At 39.2% G+C, this 17,522-nt stretch overlaps 1 protein-coding gene across 1 annotated transcript; it reads right to left on the bottom strand.

Annotated features, from left to right (window-relative positions):
• Window positions 1-16,246: 16,246 nt before the first annotated feature.
• On the bottom strand, window positions 16,247-16,771 carry LOC148782379 (uncharacterized). Its single transcript, XM_088864629.1, has one exon. The coding sequence runs from the start codon at window positions 16,769-16,771 to the stop codon at window positions 16,247-16,249; it is 525 nt and encodes a 174-aa protein (XP_088720755.1).
• Between the last annotated feature and the right edge of the window lie 751 nt (window positions 16,772-17,522).

The following is a 17,522-nucleotide window of genomic DNA, read 5'->3' on the forward strand; positions in this document are numbered from 1 at the left end:
ATTACAAAAAAATCGATCAAGTATTACAAAAAAATCTATCATGGATTACAAAACAAAAAAAAAAAACCGTACGGACTGGCCGATTCACTGTTCGGACTCGCCGATTCCGTACTGTGAATCGGCGAGTCACTGTGCGGAATCGTCCGGTTCTCTCTAGAACCGGACGATTTCCGATTTTTCAACCGATCCGGTCCCTTTTCACGAATTCCGAATCGAACCGGGCGAGTCCGGTTCGACTCGGCGTTTTTTAAAACGCTGGGAATTCCTATAAAGGTTTTGGGAGCAGAAGTTCCCGCTTATCAAAAATTGAGGAGCAAGGACTTCCTAGAGCTTTACGTGTAGGGGTTGGGAATTGGGTCCGATCGACCCAACGTGGGTCTGTGTTTCGGTCCCCTTTTAGGATCCACAGACTAGGGTCCGGGTGCAAAAGAGTGGACCCACCAATTTTTGGGTTAGGTCTGGGTTTAGGTCCAGGTCTGACCCAACCTAGATAAATATAGTATAAAATATATTATACATTAATTTATAGATACAGTTTCTCTAAGTCCATGTAGACATAGTCACCTCATAAAAATCTATTTTTGAGATGGATTGTTGGACTTAATTTTTAAGGGCATCCAATCTCTAGCATAGAGGTCATGATTATGAATAAATAAATAAATTTTGAAAATTAGAAATAGTAATTCTATTAAAAAAATATTTAGACCGTTAATTTCAATAGCTTTTAGATGTATCACATATTTGCATCCATCTTTAAAATTGATGCTTTATACCTTGGGACCGCATATTGTAAAAATACAGTCCATCCCGTATGAAGCAATTTTTTTTATTTTATATGTTAGATTCTCTATAATAGTATTAGGAATTGTATATAATGAGACTATTTATCTTTTATACAAATGGTCAGAATTTTTTATAACCAATTGATGTGAAATTTGATAGCATGAATGTGTCACAAAGTTTGAGAAAATTTCTTTTGAAGTTTGAGCTTGGTCAATGGAATAATTGCAACCACCCAATTTCACATCCAATGGTCAAGATTAATGTGATCACCTTGTATTAATGATAAATGAAAGATTAATGTGATCACCTTGTATTAATAGTAAATGAAAGATTAATGTGATCACCTTGTATTAATGGTAAATGATCTCATTCTATACTTTCCCATTGTATTATGTAAAATACAATAACATGGAATATACTGTTATACTCTCTCTTTAACCATTTCACTTTAACAGACTCACCCACCTATCCTATTTCACTAATTAACCTCTTTAACAGACTCACCGACCTATCCTCTTTCACTAATTGAGCAATGCAGGACTAAAATGCTAGTAACTATTAGCCTTATCCAACCCACCCTATTTTCGCTACTTAAACAATGTAGGACTGAAATTTCTCTTCTAAACTCTCTATTTTCCCGTATACATGAATTCCTTCTCATGTGCTCTTTGAATTATGAGCGTCATTCTCTCTCGGAAAAGGTTTATATAAGGATGTAACCTTATAATGTAGAACTATGCCTCAAAAATCCATCGGAAAAGGTAGTTTTAATGTTGAAAAATCCTTTGATTGATCATCTCGACATCGAGATGTATGACATAAAAAATAAAAAGATTTTACATCTCAGACATAGTGCATTTTACAACATGTTATCTACACTGTCCATTTTCAAGATTTTCATAAATAGATCTACTTAATTTTAACCATTTTTAAAATTTAAAATTTTATAATTAGATATAAAAATAGATTTTAAAATAATCCTAAAAACATTTTACATCAAAGTTATATACCATGATAGAATTTGAAGGTGCACCTTATCTCTACAGTTAGTGATGTATCCATATACCAACTGCACCCTTCTCTCTCCCAACTATTATCGTGGCCTCAAAATTGGATCATTCTAACCCTAAGAAATGATGCACGTTTTTTGAACCTCAAAGAAAAAAGAGGAAGTGAATTTTTAGTCTCGTGTCGTATATTTTGTTAGTGTGTTTGAAGGCCCTATTTAAATGTAAAAAGTGAGGATGGTAAGGGATGTGTCAACAATATATAAAAGGAGTTAGGGGAGCGTCGGTTTGTTGTGGAGCGTGGCTTCTTGGTCAAGCGTGAGCTCGAATAATAAGAAGTTAGCATTATAATATATGACTTCATATGGTGCAATAAATTATAGATCATACTCACATTTTTTATTTTTCCAAATGATTTGTTTTGTTTCATCTAAATTAAATATAAATGTAAGTAGGAGCGGGTTTGGGTCTTCCTAGCATTGGGTCAGCTCTGGGTTGGATATCCCTGGACCCAATCGGGTCTGGCTCCGGGTTCAGGTCTGAGTCTCAATCCACCTACAAAAGAATCGTGGTCGAGGTTGACCTAGACCAGATCCGACCTATTCCCACCGGCCTGGGTCTGGCCAAGCTTGAGCCTACCCTACAAGGACCATGGCTAGGCCAAGATCGACCATGCCCTATAGGGACCAGGACTAGGGCCAGCGCCAAGGTTGGCCCATCCCATGCTTGGCTAGTTGCTAGCCCTACCATCACCGTGGCATTGCAAAGATTTAGATTTACCAAGAAATAAGAAATGGCTCAAGAGGGATAGCTCCTACCAGATCTTGCACATGGTGTACACATAAAGAGTACCCCAACATATAAATTGTGTCAATCAAAATAGGTATTGTCTCCACCATGTCAGGTTATTAACATTGATCTCTTAGGCCTCAAATTCTGTGTGCTCGAATGTTGGTTTATATAGCCATTAAAGGCCTTATGAGAGCTTATAACCAATATATGATATAGTGGAACATAAACTCAGTGGGAGGGTGGTCCTTTGCGGTCCATGATAGGTAAATGCTATTTGTCGATACTCAGATGTCACGGTCCTGCCCCCCATCACTGTACCTTACACGGCGACAAGCGATCGAGCACGGGTTCGTGATACCAATGTAACATCAGTCACTCATGTAGGAGTGGACATGACGCCTTTAATTTTAGTAATCGAGCAAAACCATGGAAATAACTACATACAATTTAAAAAAAACTTGGCAAACCCAATAATGTAATTTATTACATTATACTCCTCTCCAAAATTTCTACAATAACGTTCGAGGCACCGAGGCTCGTGATTACAGAGTTTTCATAAAACCATTACAAACAGGGCTAAGAGCCCGACTACATACATGCACTAACTCCTTCTCGAGGTGGTTACTTTGACTCCCCCACTGCAACCTATGCTCCTAACTCAAGTCTTGTTGCTCTCAGTCTACAAGAAGGAGAAAGAGAAAATAGTGGAATGAGCTCGAAAGCCTAGTAAACAGGTCTAGTGTTATGCATCTATAGCAATTATATTCATGCAAAAAAAGAGTTCAATCCATCAATATGGAGTCATAGTTTAGCATATATGAATATCTAGTCAAGACAGTGAATGTGAACATTTCATTTAAATGGCAGTTAGCATTAAATCAGTGCGATTGTGAACATTCAATCAGTGTAATCATTAACATTCAATCAATACAATCATAAAACATTCCTTATTTAGAAATTTGACCATTACCCACTCACTCCCTAAACCACCTACTCCCGTAGTAGAGGTCTTATTCAGCAAGCTAAACCAATCTCATTGCTTAGAACCTCTACCATCACATATGAGGGAGGGTAATGACAAGTGGGGCAATCCACTTCATAATACTCTCAACACACGCATATGGTCCCCAGTGTGCATTGGGGGTTCGATAGGCCATTACCTTGCAAGGCATAAATCGTATATCTCATCTCATTTCATTTCACGAATCTAGGGTGCGACCCTTTATCCTCTCCCCTAACCCGTTCCTCTCATTATGAGAGTTAGGAAATATGTCGGCATCACTTTCCTTACTACCGATGAGTGTCCCATCGCGTAGCAGGCAATATTATAACAGTATCTACTACTGATGAGTGTCCCACCACGTAATGCTCAATAACAATATAAACAGTGGTCACTCATCACAATATCATAATAGTATTCACTAATAGTAAGTATCCCACAGCGTAGTGGTCAATATCAATATAAACAGTGGTCATCCATCACAATATCATAACAGTATCTACTACCGGTGAGTGTCCCCCCGCGTAGTGGTCAATATCAATATAAACAATGATCATTCATCATATTCGAGCATTCAATTCATTCACACGAGTCGATGTCTCATGCAAAGGAATCATATTTCATCATATCATCATAAAGCAAAAGACATTTATTTCATAAGCTTTCACAGAGCGTTTACATGTAAGTCTTCTCAATAGCATTTGGCATTCATTATGAATTCATTTCATCAATATTGCGCTAGTTGTTTATGATAAAAAATCGGACGAACTTCAGGCAAAGATCTCTCTGATTTTTGACACCTTCAATTAAATAAAAATGCAATAAAAGAGTGGTAAATAAAGTGGGAATTCAGATCTAAGGCTAGATCTGCCGAGAAATGAGCAGATCTACTCTCAGATCTATGGCAGAGCCAGCATGATTCAAGACACAAAAATACGATTTTAAAGCAAATAAGCAGATCAAAATGAAATTAAAACAATAAAAGAAGAATAAAAAGAAAGAAAGAAATGATCCCGAACTGGGCCAGATCGGCAGGGACTCCCAAGCCTTCTGGGGCTCGCCCATATCAGAACTGCTCCTCTTTTGTCTCTCTGAGTCGGATATTCACCAGCAAGTCCTTGGTTGAAGAAGGTTGGTTGTGCCCTAAGGGTAGATCTAGGGTGGTTGTGCCCTACGTCTAGGTTTTCCCAGACTTTGGTTTTCTCTCAGAAGGATTGGGTTCTTGAAACAGTTCCCAGGGTTTTCTCTTCTCTCGTGTTACTCTCTCTTTGGTTTTTTCTCTCTAAGCTCTATCTGTTATCTCCCCTAGGGTTTTCGTCTCTCAAATTTTTGATCTCTATCTCCTCTCTCCTAGGGTTTCGTCTCTCTCTCTTTTTTTGACCACAAAAAGATGGTTTATAGGGGTCAAAATCTGCTGCGAAGGATATACTCACATGAACAACACATGCTTATCCAAAAACAATGGGTTTACTAGGTTAAGTGTGATCCTAAGGGTTCAGGAAACGACGAAATTTGCCAGATTTAAAATGGGGTGTCTACAGTTGCCCCTCTTTGGCACTCCTTGTCCTTCGAGGGATAGGTGAGTGGCAAAGAAGTAGACACTCTGGCATTCCCTGTCCTTCGAGGGGCAGGTGAATGTCAAGGATTTCTTCCTTAGGTCACGTGGTCAGAGGGCACATCAACAAGTCATTGCGCTCATCGAGCTCACCCACCTGGGGCATTTTTCCTCCTAGGGTTTTCGGCGTGAGATGTCGATGAGTTACACAAGCTTAAAACTCGAGTTGGATTTTCTGGCCATACCACTTAACTTCAAGGGTTTTGCAATTCGAACTTTGATCTTCTTACGGTTTCCTAAGACTATCTATAGGAAGAGATTTGTCTGACCGAATCCGAAGTGAGAGACGAGACAGCAACGTGGCCAACGCGGTACTCATCATGTATGGGTGTCAAAGCTCCTTCATTTTAAAAGACATTTTAAAATTTTGAAGATAGGGGGAGATTTGAAATAGAACCTAGAGCAAGGACAAGTTACAATTTTAACAAAAAAATTAAAGTTTTTGAAAACACAAGACATCTAGTGAAAATTGTGAAAAGGGCAAGATATTTTGAAAAACAAGGTTGGTTAGCAGTTTAAACTCCTAAAACCATAGAGCTCTCTAAGCAGTTTAACGCCATGCATTGATGGACGGTGTAGTCGACAGTTATACTCATACGACCGTGGAGTTTTTTTTTTTTTATGATTATTATTATTATTATTATTATTATTATTATTATTATTATTATTATTATTATTATTCTTGCTGCCCCTGTTGGGGGGTGGTTTTATTTTAATGTAGGTATTATAATTTAACCACTTGTGACCCCTTTGGTAGACCCTATGTGAGCGAATCAGGTCCTTGCTTGAATCTTTGGGACGAGGAATCAAGTATTTCTTTATCTTCCAACCTCAGCGCTTGTGTTGCATATCAAAGAGTGTTCTCTGGAGTTTCGAGCGAAACAGAGTCTTGAAAATACAGGATAATGTCCTTGGGTGTTCATAATCTCTTTGGATTTTTTATTTCGTTCCTCCACCACTCACCTTTCAAAATTGCAGATGATCTAGGTCCTTAATAATGTTCTGTCGAACTAATGCTTATTGATTTTCTTTTAACACCACTTTGACTCAGGGAGAGGAAGAGAAGATGTTTAGAGAGAAGAGACTTTGGAGAGTAGAAGGAAGGGAAGAACTTCTTCTTTTTCATCGCCCCAGGGTCCCTTTCGGGTGTTCCGCACAGTAGCCGTTTTTCCAACGCTTGGGGTTCCTTTCGGATTTTCAGCCCAACAGATTTTTTTTTTTTTTGCTCCTAGGTCCCTTTTGGGTGTTCAGCCCGGTAGCCTTTTTTCAAACGCTTGGGGTTCCTTTCAGATTTTTAGCCCAGCAGATTTTATTTTATTTTTTAAAGAATAAAAGAACAATGACAAAGGAAGAGGAGGATGAGGGAGAAGAGTCAAAGGTGCCCCTCTTTATTTTAGCAATTCGCCTTAAGATCATGTAAGAATTCGATCATATTTCCCTCCTCTAAGTGGCAGGGAGGTTCTAATATCGGTCTTCCTCTGATTTCCCTTGTTGGCATTCAAAATCTCTTTGACAATGATTATTGAATTTTCGTTGAACATTTCCTTTAAACTGTTCCACTTGAACCTTGATTTTGGAACTAAAAATCACTCTCAGTTTCCAAATCCCTCAGTCTTTTGTATGGATGGATAGGCTCATCAAGGTTTTCCCATTAATAGAGTACTTGATGTTACACATCAGGCGTTAATGCCTTTTGAAGTGTGAGGCATGAATGCCTCATTTGATTATTTGCAAGGGGTGACTGATCACCCAACTCTTTTTCGATAATCTTTTACATTGCAAATTTCGAATTCCTTTTTGGAAGGTAACACCATGGTAGGCTCCTTCTCAGTGCTCGAGCTTAGGTGAGACTCTCGCATAAGTGGAGTGGTTGAATTGTTACTAAATGGCCTTACGACATGTTGGGAGTCAACGATGAAGGGTTAAGTCACATTAGTTGCCCCTATTGTATCCTCTTCATGAGAGAAGTTTGCCCCTATTGAATATTTTGATGGGTTTCCCCTGTATGTTTTATATTTTGCTGAGAACATGTTCTTCAAATGATGAATTCTCTTGACATGGTGGTGCTCCGGTTATCAGAGTTGTGCTCATGTTCTTAATGACTTTTATAGAGCCTGCCTCTAAAGGAGGTAACATAGTCAGATTTTCAATATTCAATTCTTGATCCTAGATTGGCAGATCATTCAAGAAATCTTGTGAAGGTGGCTCAAGTGAGCCCCTTAGAATTTTCTAAAGGTTCGAGCTCTATCAACTCTAGTGAAGATGCTAAATCTTTAGGAATAGTCAAATTTGGGCTCTTTGCTTTTCCATCATCTATAACTGGGTTCACCTGAAGAGGTGACTTGGTTAAGTCTTTTAAGCTTGGCTCCTCATCCCATGTAGGTGGGTTGTCAAGGTTTTAAGGTGAAGGGCTTCCTTTTAGTACTTGCTCATTTGCCCCCTCAAGAGTTATTGTCTCAGAATTAAGGTTTTTCTTATCATCATGGGCTTGAGAATCCATAGCATCAAAACATTGGTTGAGCTTATGCCCAAGTTCATATTGCTCTTGCAAGTTTGATTCGTTGCCACACACGTATGAACCATTTATTGTATTAACTTAATAGTACGGGTTGAAGGGTTCATATGCCCTAGTGTGACTCTTAATGATGGGGATTTTTTGTACCATGTTTTGAGTGTATCTTGGAGTGGAATCCCATATGCAATACCCCTTTCTTCTCCCCCTTCTTCAGTTATGGACTTGGAGCTAAGGTCATTCTCACTGCTTTGATCTTGAGTATCCTTAGTCATTACTCCTGGGTAAGGTTATGCTCGTTTTGTTCTTCATCTACTTGACTTTCCAATTGATTTCTTCTTGTGCTCCAAGGCCTTTGTGGATGTTCTTCGGGTTTGGGCACAACTCGTAATTCTCTTGAGTTAATCAGGTTGACACCAACATTCTTTGTGAAGACATTTAGAGTTTCTGGTTTTTCTACGTCATCAACCTCTTTCTTTCTGACACTTATCGTGCCATTATCAATGAGGTTTTGAACTCTATGTCTGAAAGCTAGACATTCTTCAGTGTTATGGGCATAGTTTTGATGCCAATCTCACCATCGAGGTGTATTGCCTCCATAGAAAGGAGGAATCTTGGCTGTTGTCGGTAATTCTATGAGCCTTGCCTTAAGCAACTTCTTCATGACATCGATCATAAGCTCATCAATCAGAGTGAATTCCCTTGGTGTGGAAGTTTGCATTCTCCATGTAGTAGAATGAATTTTGGTATTTTCTTGTTAATGGTTTGCATAAAAGTTGTTTTATTTAATCATGTTCACTTCTCCCTTTTGATAAGGCTTTTCGTCTGGGGGCTTTATTTTCCTTGGCTCGCTCATATCATGATAATCTTTCAAGCATAACATCAAATGAGTAAGGGACTACCCCCATACTGACGAACGTGACATAATTTGGAGTCATGTTCTCTAATGCTATGCTTACCTTCACAGCTTCAGTGGGTGGAGTTTCAATGACTAGTATAACGACCTCTCTGAATCTGGTTATAAACAGGGACGGAGACTCCCCCAACTTCTGTTTGATGAAAGTTAACTCACCAAGGGTGACAGGTCTTGGCCTTCCTCCCCTATAGCGGGAGGAAAATTGCTTGAACATTTCATCAAGAGTTACTTGAGGGTTATCCTTCATGAATCTTTGGTGCCACATCAAGGGTTTTTCTGATAAGCTATGCGAGAACATGACCTTAAGTTGGTCGGGTTGGTCTCGCAGTGTGTGGACCATCAATAATTAAGCGTTGATGTGTGCCTTAGGATCTCCTTTCCTTGAAAATTTGTTTTTGAACTGTGGCATTACAAACCCCACTGGTAGATCTTCTAGATGTCCTAGAACTTCTTGTACATTAGCTTTAAGAGTTGAGAAATTCCATATTCCCATTTTCTCCAAAGAGTTTTATACGAGCGAATTGAGCCGTCGTTGTAGTTGTGAGCTGGCTCGGTTGTATGGTTTATTGAACCTGATTTTGTGGTATGTAACTTGTATGAACTGGCTGTTGGGCCCATGTAGCGGGTTGCCCCAAGGACTGAGCCAGAGGAATGTGTTGAACTTGATGTGCTGGCTGTCGGCTTGTAGACTCACCCGAGTTGAATTGGGTTAGAGTATATCCATTACTTGGAGGTTGCACAACTTAGCCATGCAATGAGGCCTGTAGGATAGAATCACTACTTAACTGGGATGGACGATTCAATTTGCTATGATGACTAGACCTCTAACCTTGGGTGGCTAGGTCTACCTGACCCTAACCTTGATTGGATGATCTATCCTTAGGGTTAGGGTACTCTCTTACTCAGCACTGAACTGAAAGAGTGAAGGAATGCCATAACTACTGTCAGAGGGAGTTTGCCCTCTAGGTAGTCTTGGGCTCGAGTGATGATTAGAACTAGACCCCTGGCCCGTAGTGGGTTGGATTGGTAGGCTAACAGCCCTGGATTATCTTGGTTTTGAGCCAAAATGTTGGGCTTGGCCTATGGCTTGAGCTTCTAACCTGACTTTCCTAAATTGAGTGCGTTGGATGGTGTATCCTCTATTGAGCAGGTCTTGAAAGTAAGCACGCACCTTAGGATTGTCTTTATATCGAGTTAGGTCAAAACCCTAATCTTTACTGGTGATGGGTTGCTTGGGTAGACTTTCCCTAGTTGTATGTGAACCCATTCGCTCACTAACTGGCAGATTGCCAAGACTGAAATGTTGGGCTACTAATTGACCATCGGGGTTCACACGGCTAAGATCGGCTGACTCAGATATTTGGGCTGGGACCTTATTCTTGTTGTGCTGATTGGATTTGAGGTTAACCCCTATGTCTTAGAGGATTGCCCCCGGCCTGACCGCTTGGCTATTTAAGGTGTTACAAACCTTATCAACCTGTTGGCTCGTGACTTCTAAATGGCAGCCTTGAAGGCAGCTTGGACGGCTAGGTTTGGTTCCATATGGGTTGAGGGACGGCTCACTGACGCGAGTGTTATGAATGATTTGTGAGGGAGCACTGTGATGGTGCCTTTCGGATTGACTAGGTTCTCTAGATCTAGACTGAGTTGGGGCCATGGGGTTGGACCTTGCTCTGCTATGATCCTGGGTCTTGATTCCTAGACTCGGTGAGATATAGAGTCGATGCTTCAAGGTAGACCTAGTCTGACTCTAGGGGAAAAACCTTAACTAAGATCTAGGCTAGGACTAGACTGCGCTCGGACCAAGAGTGGGTCTAGGTTTGGACCTAAGTGTGAGCTTGGTTCAAACATGGACTGAGCTAGCTGCAAGCCTAGGCTTAGACTTAGGGGGTTTTGAAGAACAGACCGGGTGTGGACCTGAACTGGATCAAGGTTGAGATAGGCACAAACCCTAGGCTTGGACTAAAAGGGGGCTTAGGTTTCAGACCTAGGTGTGAACCTGGTTCGGACTTGGGCTAGGCTGGGTATACGCCTGAACTTGGACCCAGAGAGTTTTGATGATCAGAACAGGTATGGACCCGGACTGAATCAAAGATGAACTAGGATCGTGCCCTCGACTCGGACCGAGAGAGGGTCTAAGTTTGGACCAAGGGGAAACCTGGTTCGGACGTGGGCTAAGCTAAGTATAAGCCCAAACTTAGACTCAGAGGTCCGGACTGAGATCTGAGATTAACCAACAAAAATAAGCAAGCGCAACACACGAAAACATTTGACCTAGATTATAGGTAGGCTTGGTTTGAGAGTGGGTTCCTAACTATTGAAATGCGGCGAGGTTAATATAGGTCCCCACATAGGTCCTAGCCTCATGTTATAAGATGTTCACCAGGTCCTACTATACGCGGAGTTGCTTTGAGGCAAAAGATTATGGAGGGGTGCTCACAATTAAAATTACGTGAATCTCAAACGCCTCAACTCTCAAAGCTAGGTTCCCCTCAAGCCGTTAACAAGAATTTTGGGGGTTTTCAAAATATTTGTTTACTGGTTTCCCGGGCATTCCTGATCCGCTGTGTGCTGGATTGTGTAAAGAAGCACGCAATCAAAAATAAAGTAGCAAGCAAGCAGACACGCAATGCAAGAAAAATGTGAGCACTTGACGCAAATCGTGCCAAGTGAGGTGTGCTTCGGGTCGAGTTTATGATTGACCAAAAGCACAGTTCCGATGTGGGGCAAGCAACCCCTAAGAAGGTATACAGTAAATGAAAGTGGAACCAGGCACAACCTGTGCTTAGTTGAGCGCACCCGAAGTCGAGGGTGACTCGATCAAGGCACAATTAGAGAGAGAATGCAGGTGACCTTGAAAATTTTTTTTTTCACCCCTTTTTGTTTAATGAGGAGAGAAAGAAGCGGCAAATACCAAATTAGAAGCAAAGAAATCAAAGCAATTTTTTTTTTTTAAATTAAAGATTCTCTCTTTTTTTTAAATTTCTTTTTTTTTTTTGCGAAAACGAAATGACTTACAGCAAGAAACTTTTGTAGAAAAAGTGATTTTTTTTTTTTTGCAAAGTAGAATTTTTCTTTTCCAAAAATGAGAAATGCCTCTCTCTCTCTCTCTCTATATATATATATATATATATATATATATATATATATATATATATATATATATATATGAAAGCAAGTTTGCCTTTTAAAATTTTTTTTCTTTTTTAGACACGTTGCCTAATTTTCAGAAATGAGAAATACTTTATATATATATATATATATATATATATATATATATATATATATATATATATATATATATTTGAAAGCAAGATTGCCTCTAAAAGATTTCCTTTTTTTTTGCATTTTTTTTGTTTTATACAAAGTTGCCTAAAAAATTTGCTGATATTCCTTTTTTTGGGAAAGTGATTTTTTTATTGAAAGAAAAAAAATCTAAAGGTACCTGTTTTTTTTTTTTTTTAGTGGCTAAGAAAGATGACCTCAAACACCCACTTTTTTTTTTTTTGATATAGAATGACCTTAAAAAGACAAAACAATTTTTCACAAAAATGGTCTTTTTTTTGTTTTTTTGTTTTTTTTTAAGAAGAGACCTTATGAAGTTTTTTTTTTTTAAAATGAGAAAGGCCTTGATTTTTTATTTTTTTTTAAAAAAACAAGATGGCTTTAAAAGAAATTTTCTTTTTTTATTGAAAGACTAGTAGCTTTTTAATTTTTTTTTGTTGTTTTTTCTCTCTCCCACACCCTAAAACTCTCTCTCTCTCTCTCTCTCTCTCTCTCACTTACGATTTTTTCTTCTTATTTTCTCTCAATCTCTTTTCTCTATTTCTTCCACCTATTTTCGCCCATTCTCCCTTCCCTATTTTCTCTCAATCTCCCTTCCTTATCCATCTCTATCTAAATCTTTCATAATTTCCTCTAAAGGGATTTGTTGCTATCTAAGTAAATCTCCTCTCAAGGAAATAGTTTTATCAATTCCCCAAAATCCTCTTAACAACTCACACATCTCATTCCAGTTAACTTAAAGTCACGTATTATTGATATGAAAAACTATCTCATGAATACCAAAGAAGAAAAAATTATTCCATGAATATCAAAAAAAGATTAAAGAAGAAGAGACCAAAGAATTATTGAACGTGAATACCAGTATAGACTACTAACAATGAACCCAAAGTGATAACTATGGAATAACTCCAAAAAGAAAGTTCTATCTCTTAATAAAAAACTCTACCTCTTTTAATAAGATAAAGGAAAATGAGTAAACAACAAAAAAACCTTTTGAGGAAAGAAAAGAAAACAACAACGAATTAAAAAAAAAAAGAAACTAAAGTCATATTCCCAAAAGAAAATATTTATGCCCCTCTCTCTCTTTCTCTCTGTCTAAAACTCACAAAAGTTCAAGGAGATGAAAATAAAATAGAAAACATTGAGATCTGAAAATTTATAGCCATAAACAAAGATACACAAGTTCCTTGAAACACAAGAAAATACTTTGGAATGGATCCAAGCCCTTAACAACTTGGAATAGGTGGAGAGAGAATAAAATAAGAAGTTGAGTAGCCTTTTTGAATAGAGATAAGCACAGAACCAAAACAACCTTGTAGAAGTAGAAAAGAAACAGACACATAAACATAAACATGCTCTTATCACAAAAGTCAATGAGTGATCCTTTTTTTTTTCTACTTACAAACTCAAATAATAATAAATAAAAAAAATGAAAATAAATACTACGGGAAAAAGGTAACAAAAACATGATTTTCCTATTAAGAAGATTTTTTTTTTTCATTTCTTTTGGATTATTTTTTAATTATAAAAAAAAGACCCTAAAAAGGAGATCGGGGGCTATTTTTATTTTATTTTATTTTTTTTAATTTTATTTTTCATTCACGGATCTAGCTCTAAATGCCTCACGGTGGGCGTCAAACTGTTTATGATAAAAAATCAGACAAACTTAAGGTGAAGATCTCTATGATTTTTTACACCTTAAATTAAATAAAAATGTAATAAAAGAGTGGTAAAGAAAGTGAGACAAATTGAATTCAGATCTGTAGCAGAGCCAGCATGATCCAAGACACGAAAAGATGATTTTAAAGCTAATAAGTAGATCAAAATGAAATTAAAACACTAAAAGAAGAATAAAAAAAAGAAAGAAATGATACCGGACTGGGCCGGATGGCCCGGGACTCTCGAGCCTTCTGAGGCTCGCCCGTATCAGAATCGGTCCTCTTTTGTCTCTTTGAGTCGGATGTTCACCAACAAGTCTCTGGTTGAAGAAGGATGGTTGTGCTCTAAGGGTAGATCTAGGGTGGTTGTGCCCTAGATCTAGGTTTTCCTAGACTTAGGTTTTCTTTCAGGAGGCTTGGGTTCCTGAATCAATTTCTAGGGTTTTCTCTTCTCTCCTGTAACTCTCTCTGGTTTTTTCTCTCTGATCTCTATATGTTCTCTCCCCTAGGGTTTTGGTCTCTCAGATTTTGATATCTATCTCCTCTCTCCAAGGGTTTTGTCTTTCTCCCTTTTTTTGACCATGAAAAGAGGGTTTATAAGGGTCAAAATCCACTGGGGAGGATATACTCACATAACCAATATATACTTATCCAAAAAAATGGGTTTACTAGATTAAGTGTGATCCTAAGGGTTCAGGAAACCATGAAATTTGCCAGATTTAAAATGGGGTGTCTACACTAGTAGGCCCTTTTTTCTCACAAGGTGCAGTGATACGACATCATTCACATATCTTTATGGCATTCACATGAAGTTCATTATATAGCATTCTCATGTAATTATCGTATGGCATTCGCATTTAACACATATCAAGATAGCTTAGTGTCATGTGGATATAAAATTGGTGCAGTAACATGTAACAATGACATGCCCCTCTTGCAAGGGCGTAGCTCCCAATCTAGAGGGAGTTTTGGAATACCTCAAACATAAAACTTTGAGCTAATACACAAAGCTCTACAAGGGAAATGATTTGAAAGTATTTGAGTGCCATTTGATGAGTCAATAGCTCAGTACAATGTGAGCATCAATGGCTGGAAATCTTCCCTGCAACAGTGCGTAGTGACATATCCACGCGTTTCGGGATATAGCTCAAAATCCGTGAGGAAATCCAAAAACTTTAAAACATGCAACTTTGAGTATATTCAAAGATCTTTCCAATGGTAGTGATTTGAAGGTTTTCGGGCATTTTTTGCTATGCCCAAAGTGTGGCCCAATAAGGGTTACAAATGCTGAAATTTACGACGACTCTGAGCAGTGACATATCTCTATATTTTAGGCTATACCTTTCAATACATGTGAAAAGACAACTTGAAATAGACATACATATCTTCCATTTGAGACCAATTTGGTTCTATTTGGACACCATTTGGTTACTGAACATTTTGATGCAAGAATAGCCACAGTCCTGAAAATTCTTAATCTCAAATTTACATGCTTTTAAAGAACACTTAAATGTTTCGTGACCAAGGTACCCTTGGGACGTGGAACCTTGTTCATGTTAACAAGTCTCACAATGAACTATCTCATAAGTTTTCATGAATAGCAAGATCATTTACGTGGTTGAATCAGTCATGGTATTGAGAAGCACGACTCTAAATTTTCAATCTCCCATCAACCCATTCATACATTGCACTTTCATTCAATCATCCTACCCACCATGGATGCATAAGAGTTAAACCCACTTCCCTTGCCTCTCACGGTGCCCTTGACCTTCCCTTACGGGCTTTGATGGCTTTCCTTAACTCCAAGTAATGGCTTTCCTTAACTCAAAGTAAAGGCTTTCCAAAGATACAACAATAACAGAGGGCTCACACTTGAGCTTTAGAGAGAGAAAGTGAGAGTTGAGAAAGTTGAGAATATGAGGGAGGCGGCGGCAAGAAGGGAGGGGCAGGGCTTAAGTACTCAGGGGTTAGGTGAAGGTCACTGTTGCAGACGTGTATGGTTCTGACAGACATGGCACTGATACATACGGCACTAACAAGTACGACGCTGGCAATGGTCACATTTTTCTTTTTCACGAGTGGCATCAACTCTCTTCTACCTTCTCGCGCGGCGATAGTCTTTTACGCCCATGACGATAGTTCCTTACGTGTTCGATAATAGTCCCTTACACGCGCGGTGGCAGTCCCTTACTTGCACGGCGATAGTTCCTTACGTGCACAGTGAAAGTCTCTTACGCACGTGGCGATAGTCCCTTACACACGCGGTGATAGTGCCTTACACGCGAAGCGATAGTCCCTTATGAGCGCGACGATAGTCTCTCATGCATGCGACAATAGTCCCTTACGCGCGCGACGATAGTCCCTTACTCGCACAACGATAGTCTCTTACACACACAACGATAGTCCCTTATGCGCACGACAATAGTCCCTTACGCGCGCGGTGATAATCCCTTACGCGTGCAACAATAGTCCCTTACGCGCGCGGCGATAGTCTCTAATGCATATTATTGCCGTGCGCACCTCGAGTATTGGGAAAATTTGTGGTCGTTACATCTTCCCCCCCTAAAAAAAAGGACCTTGTCTTCAAAATCAAACAGTTATTAATCAAAAAGGTGGGGATACTTCTCCGGGATTTCATCCTCCTGTTCCTATGTTAATTCTTCTTTTGAATGATATTGTCATTGTACCCGGACCAGGGGGATTTCATTACTGCGTAAAACCTGTACTCTCATGTCTAATAGCCCAATTGATTTTTCAACATAGGTCAAGTCTTCCCTGATCATGATTAGTTCGTACTCCAAAACATGGGACGGGTCAGGCTGATATTTTATTAGCATCGATACATGAAAAACATTATAAATGTTGGCCAGTTCAGATGGCAGGGCATGTCGGTATGCCACGTTTCCAATTCTTTCAAAAATCTCAAAAGGCCCAATGAATCGTGGGCTCAAATTTTCCTTTCTGCCAAATTTCATTATGCCTGTCGTCGGTGGTACCTTCAGGAAGACCTTGTCACTTACATCAAACTCAAGGTCTCTCTTGCGGTTGTCGACGTAACTCTTTTTCTGATTTTGGGCTATCTTGAGCCGCTCTCGAATTAAGGCTATCTTCTCAGAGGTCACTTGAATAATTTCGGGGACCCAATAATGTTCTTTCGCCCACTTCATCCCAACTCTTCCATATAGGGCCTCAAAAGGCGCCATTTGAATACTGGCTTGGAATCTGTTGTTGTAGGCGAATTTTATTAGAGGTAAATGGTCTTCCTAGTTTTCTTTAAAGTCAGTGACACACACCCTTAACGCGTCTTCCAAAATATGAATGGTTCTCTCTGATTGCCCGTCTGTTTGGGGGTGAAAGGCGGTGAAAGGTGGTGCTAAGGGTAAGCCTAGTTCCTAAAGCTGATTACATACTTGCTCAAAATCTAGAGGTGAACCTGGTGTCCTTGTCAGACACAATGCTGATAGGTATACCGTGCAACCTCACAATTTCTCTAATGTATAGCTGGGCCAGCTTATGCAGAGTGTAGGTCATGCGGACCGGTAAGAAATGAGCAACCTTAGTTAGTCGGTCCACAATGACCCAAATACTATTATTCCCTACACTTGACCTTGGCAATCAAGAAACAAAATCAGTCATAATTTGTTCCCATTTCCATTTTGGTTTGGGCAAGGGTTGTAACGGTCCAACGGGTTTTTGATGTTTTGCCTTCACTTGTTAACACGTCACGCACTTAGCGACAAATTGTGCCATGTCTCTCTTCATATTGTTCCACCAGAAGGTCTTTTTTAGATCCTGATACATTTTTGTACTCCCTGGGTGTACCATATAGTGGGAGTGATCTGCTTCATTCAAAACAACCCTTTTTATACTTTCAACATTAGGGACACATACTCGGCCGTTAAACCTTAACAACTCATCACTGTTCATAGTGAAAACCTCTCTTCCTCCTGTTTT

Source organism: Amborella trichopoda, chromosome 4 (assembly GCF_054954075.1).
Source record: "Amborella trichopoda isolate Santa Cruz 75 chromosome 4, AtrichopodaSantaCruz75HAP2 v2.0, whole genome shotgun sequence".
In the NCBI taxonomy this organism is placed as follows: domain Eukaryota; kingdom Viridiplantae; phylum Streptophyta; class Magnoliopsida; order Amborellales; family Amborellaceae; genus Amborella; species Amborella trichopoda.

Excerpts from the sequence above, each read along its gene's own strand:
- LOC148782379 (XM_088864629.1), bottom strand. The coding sequence starts at position 16,771 with ATGGCGCCTTTTGAGGCCCTATATGGAAGAGTTGGGATGAAGTGGGCG.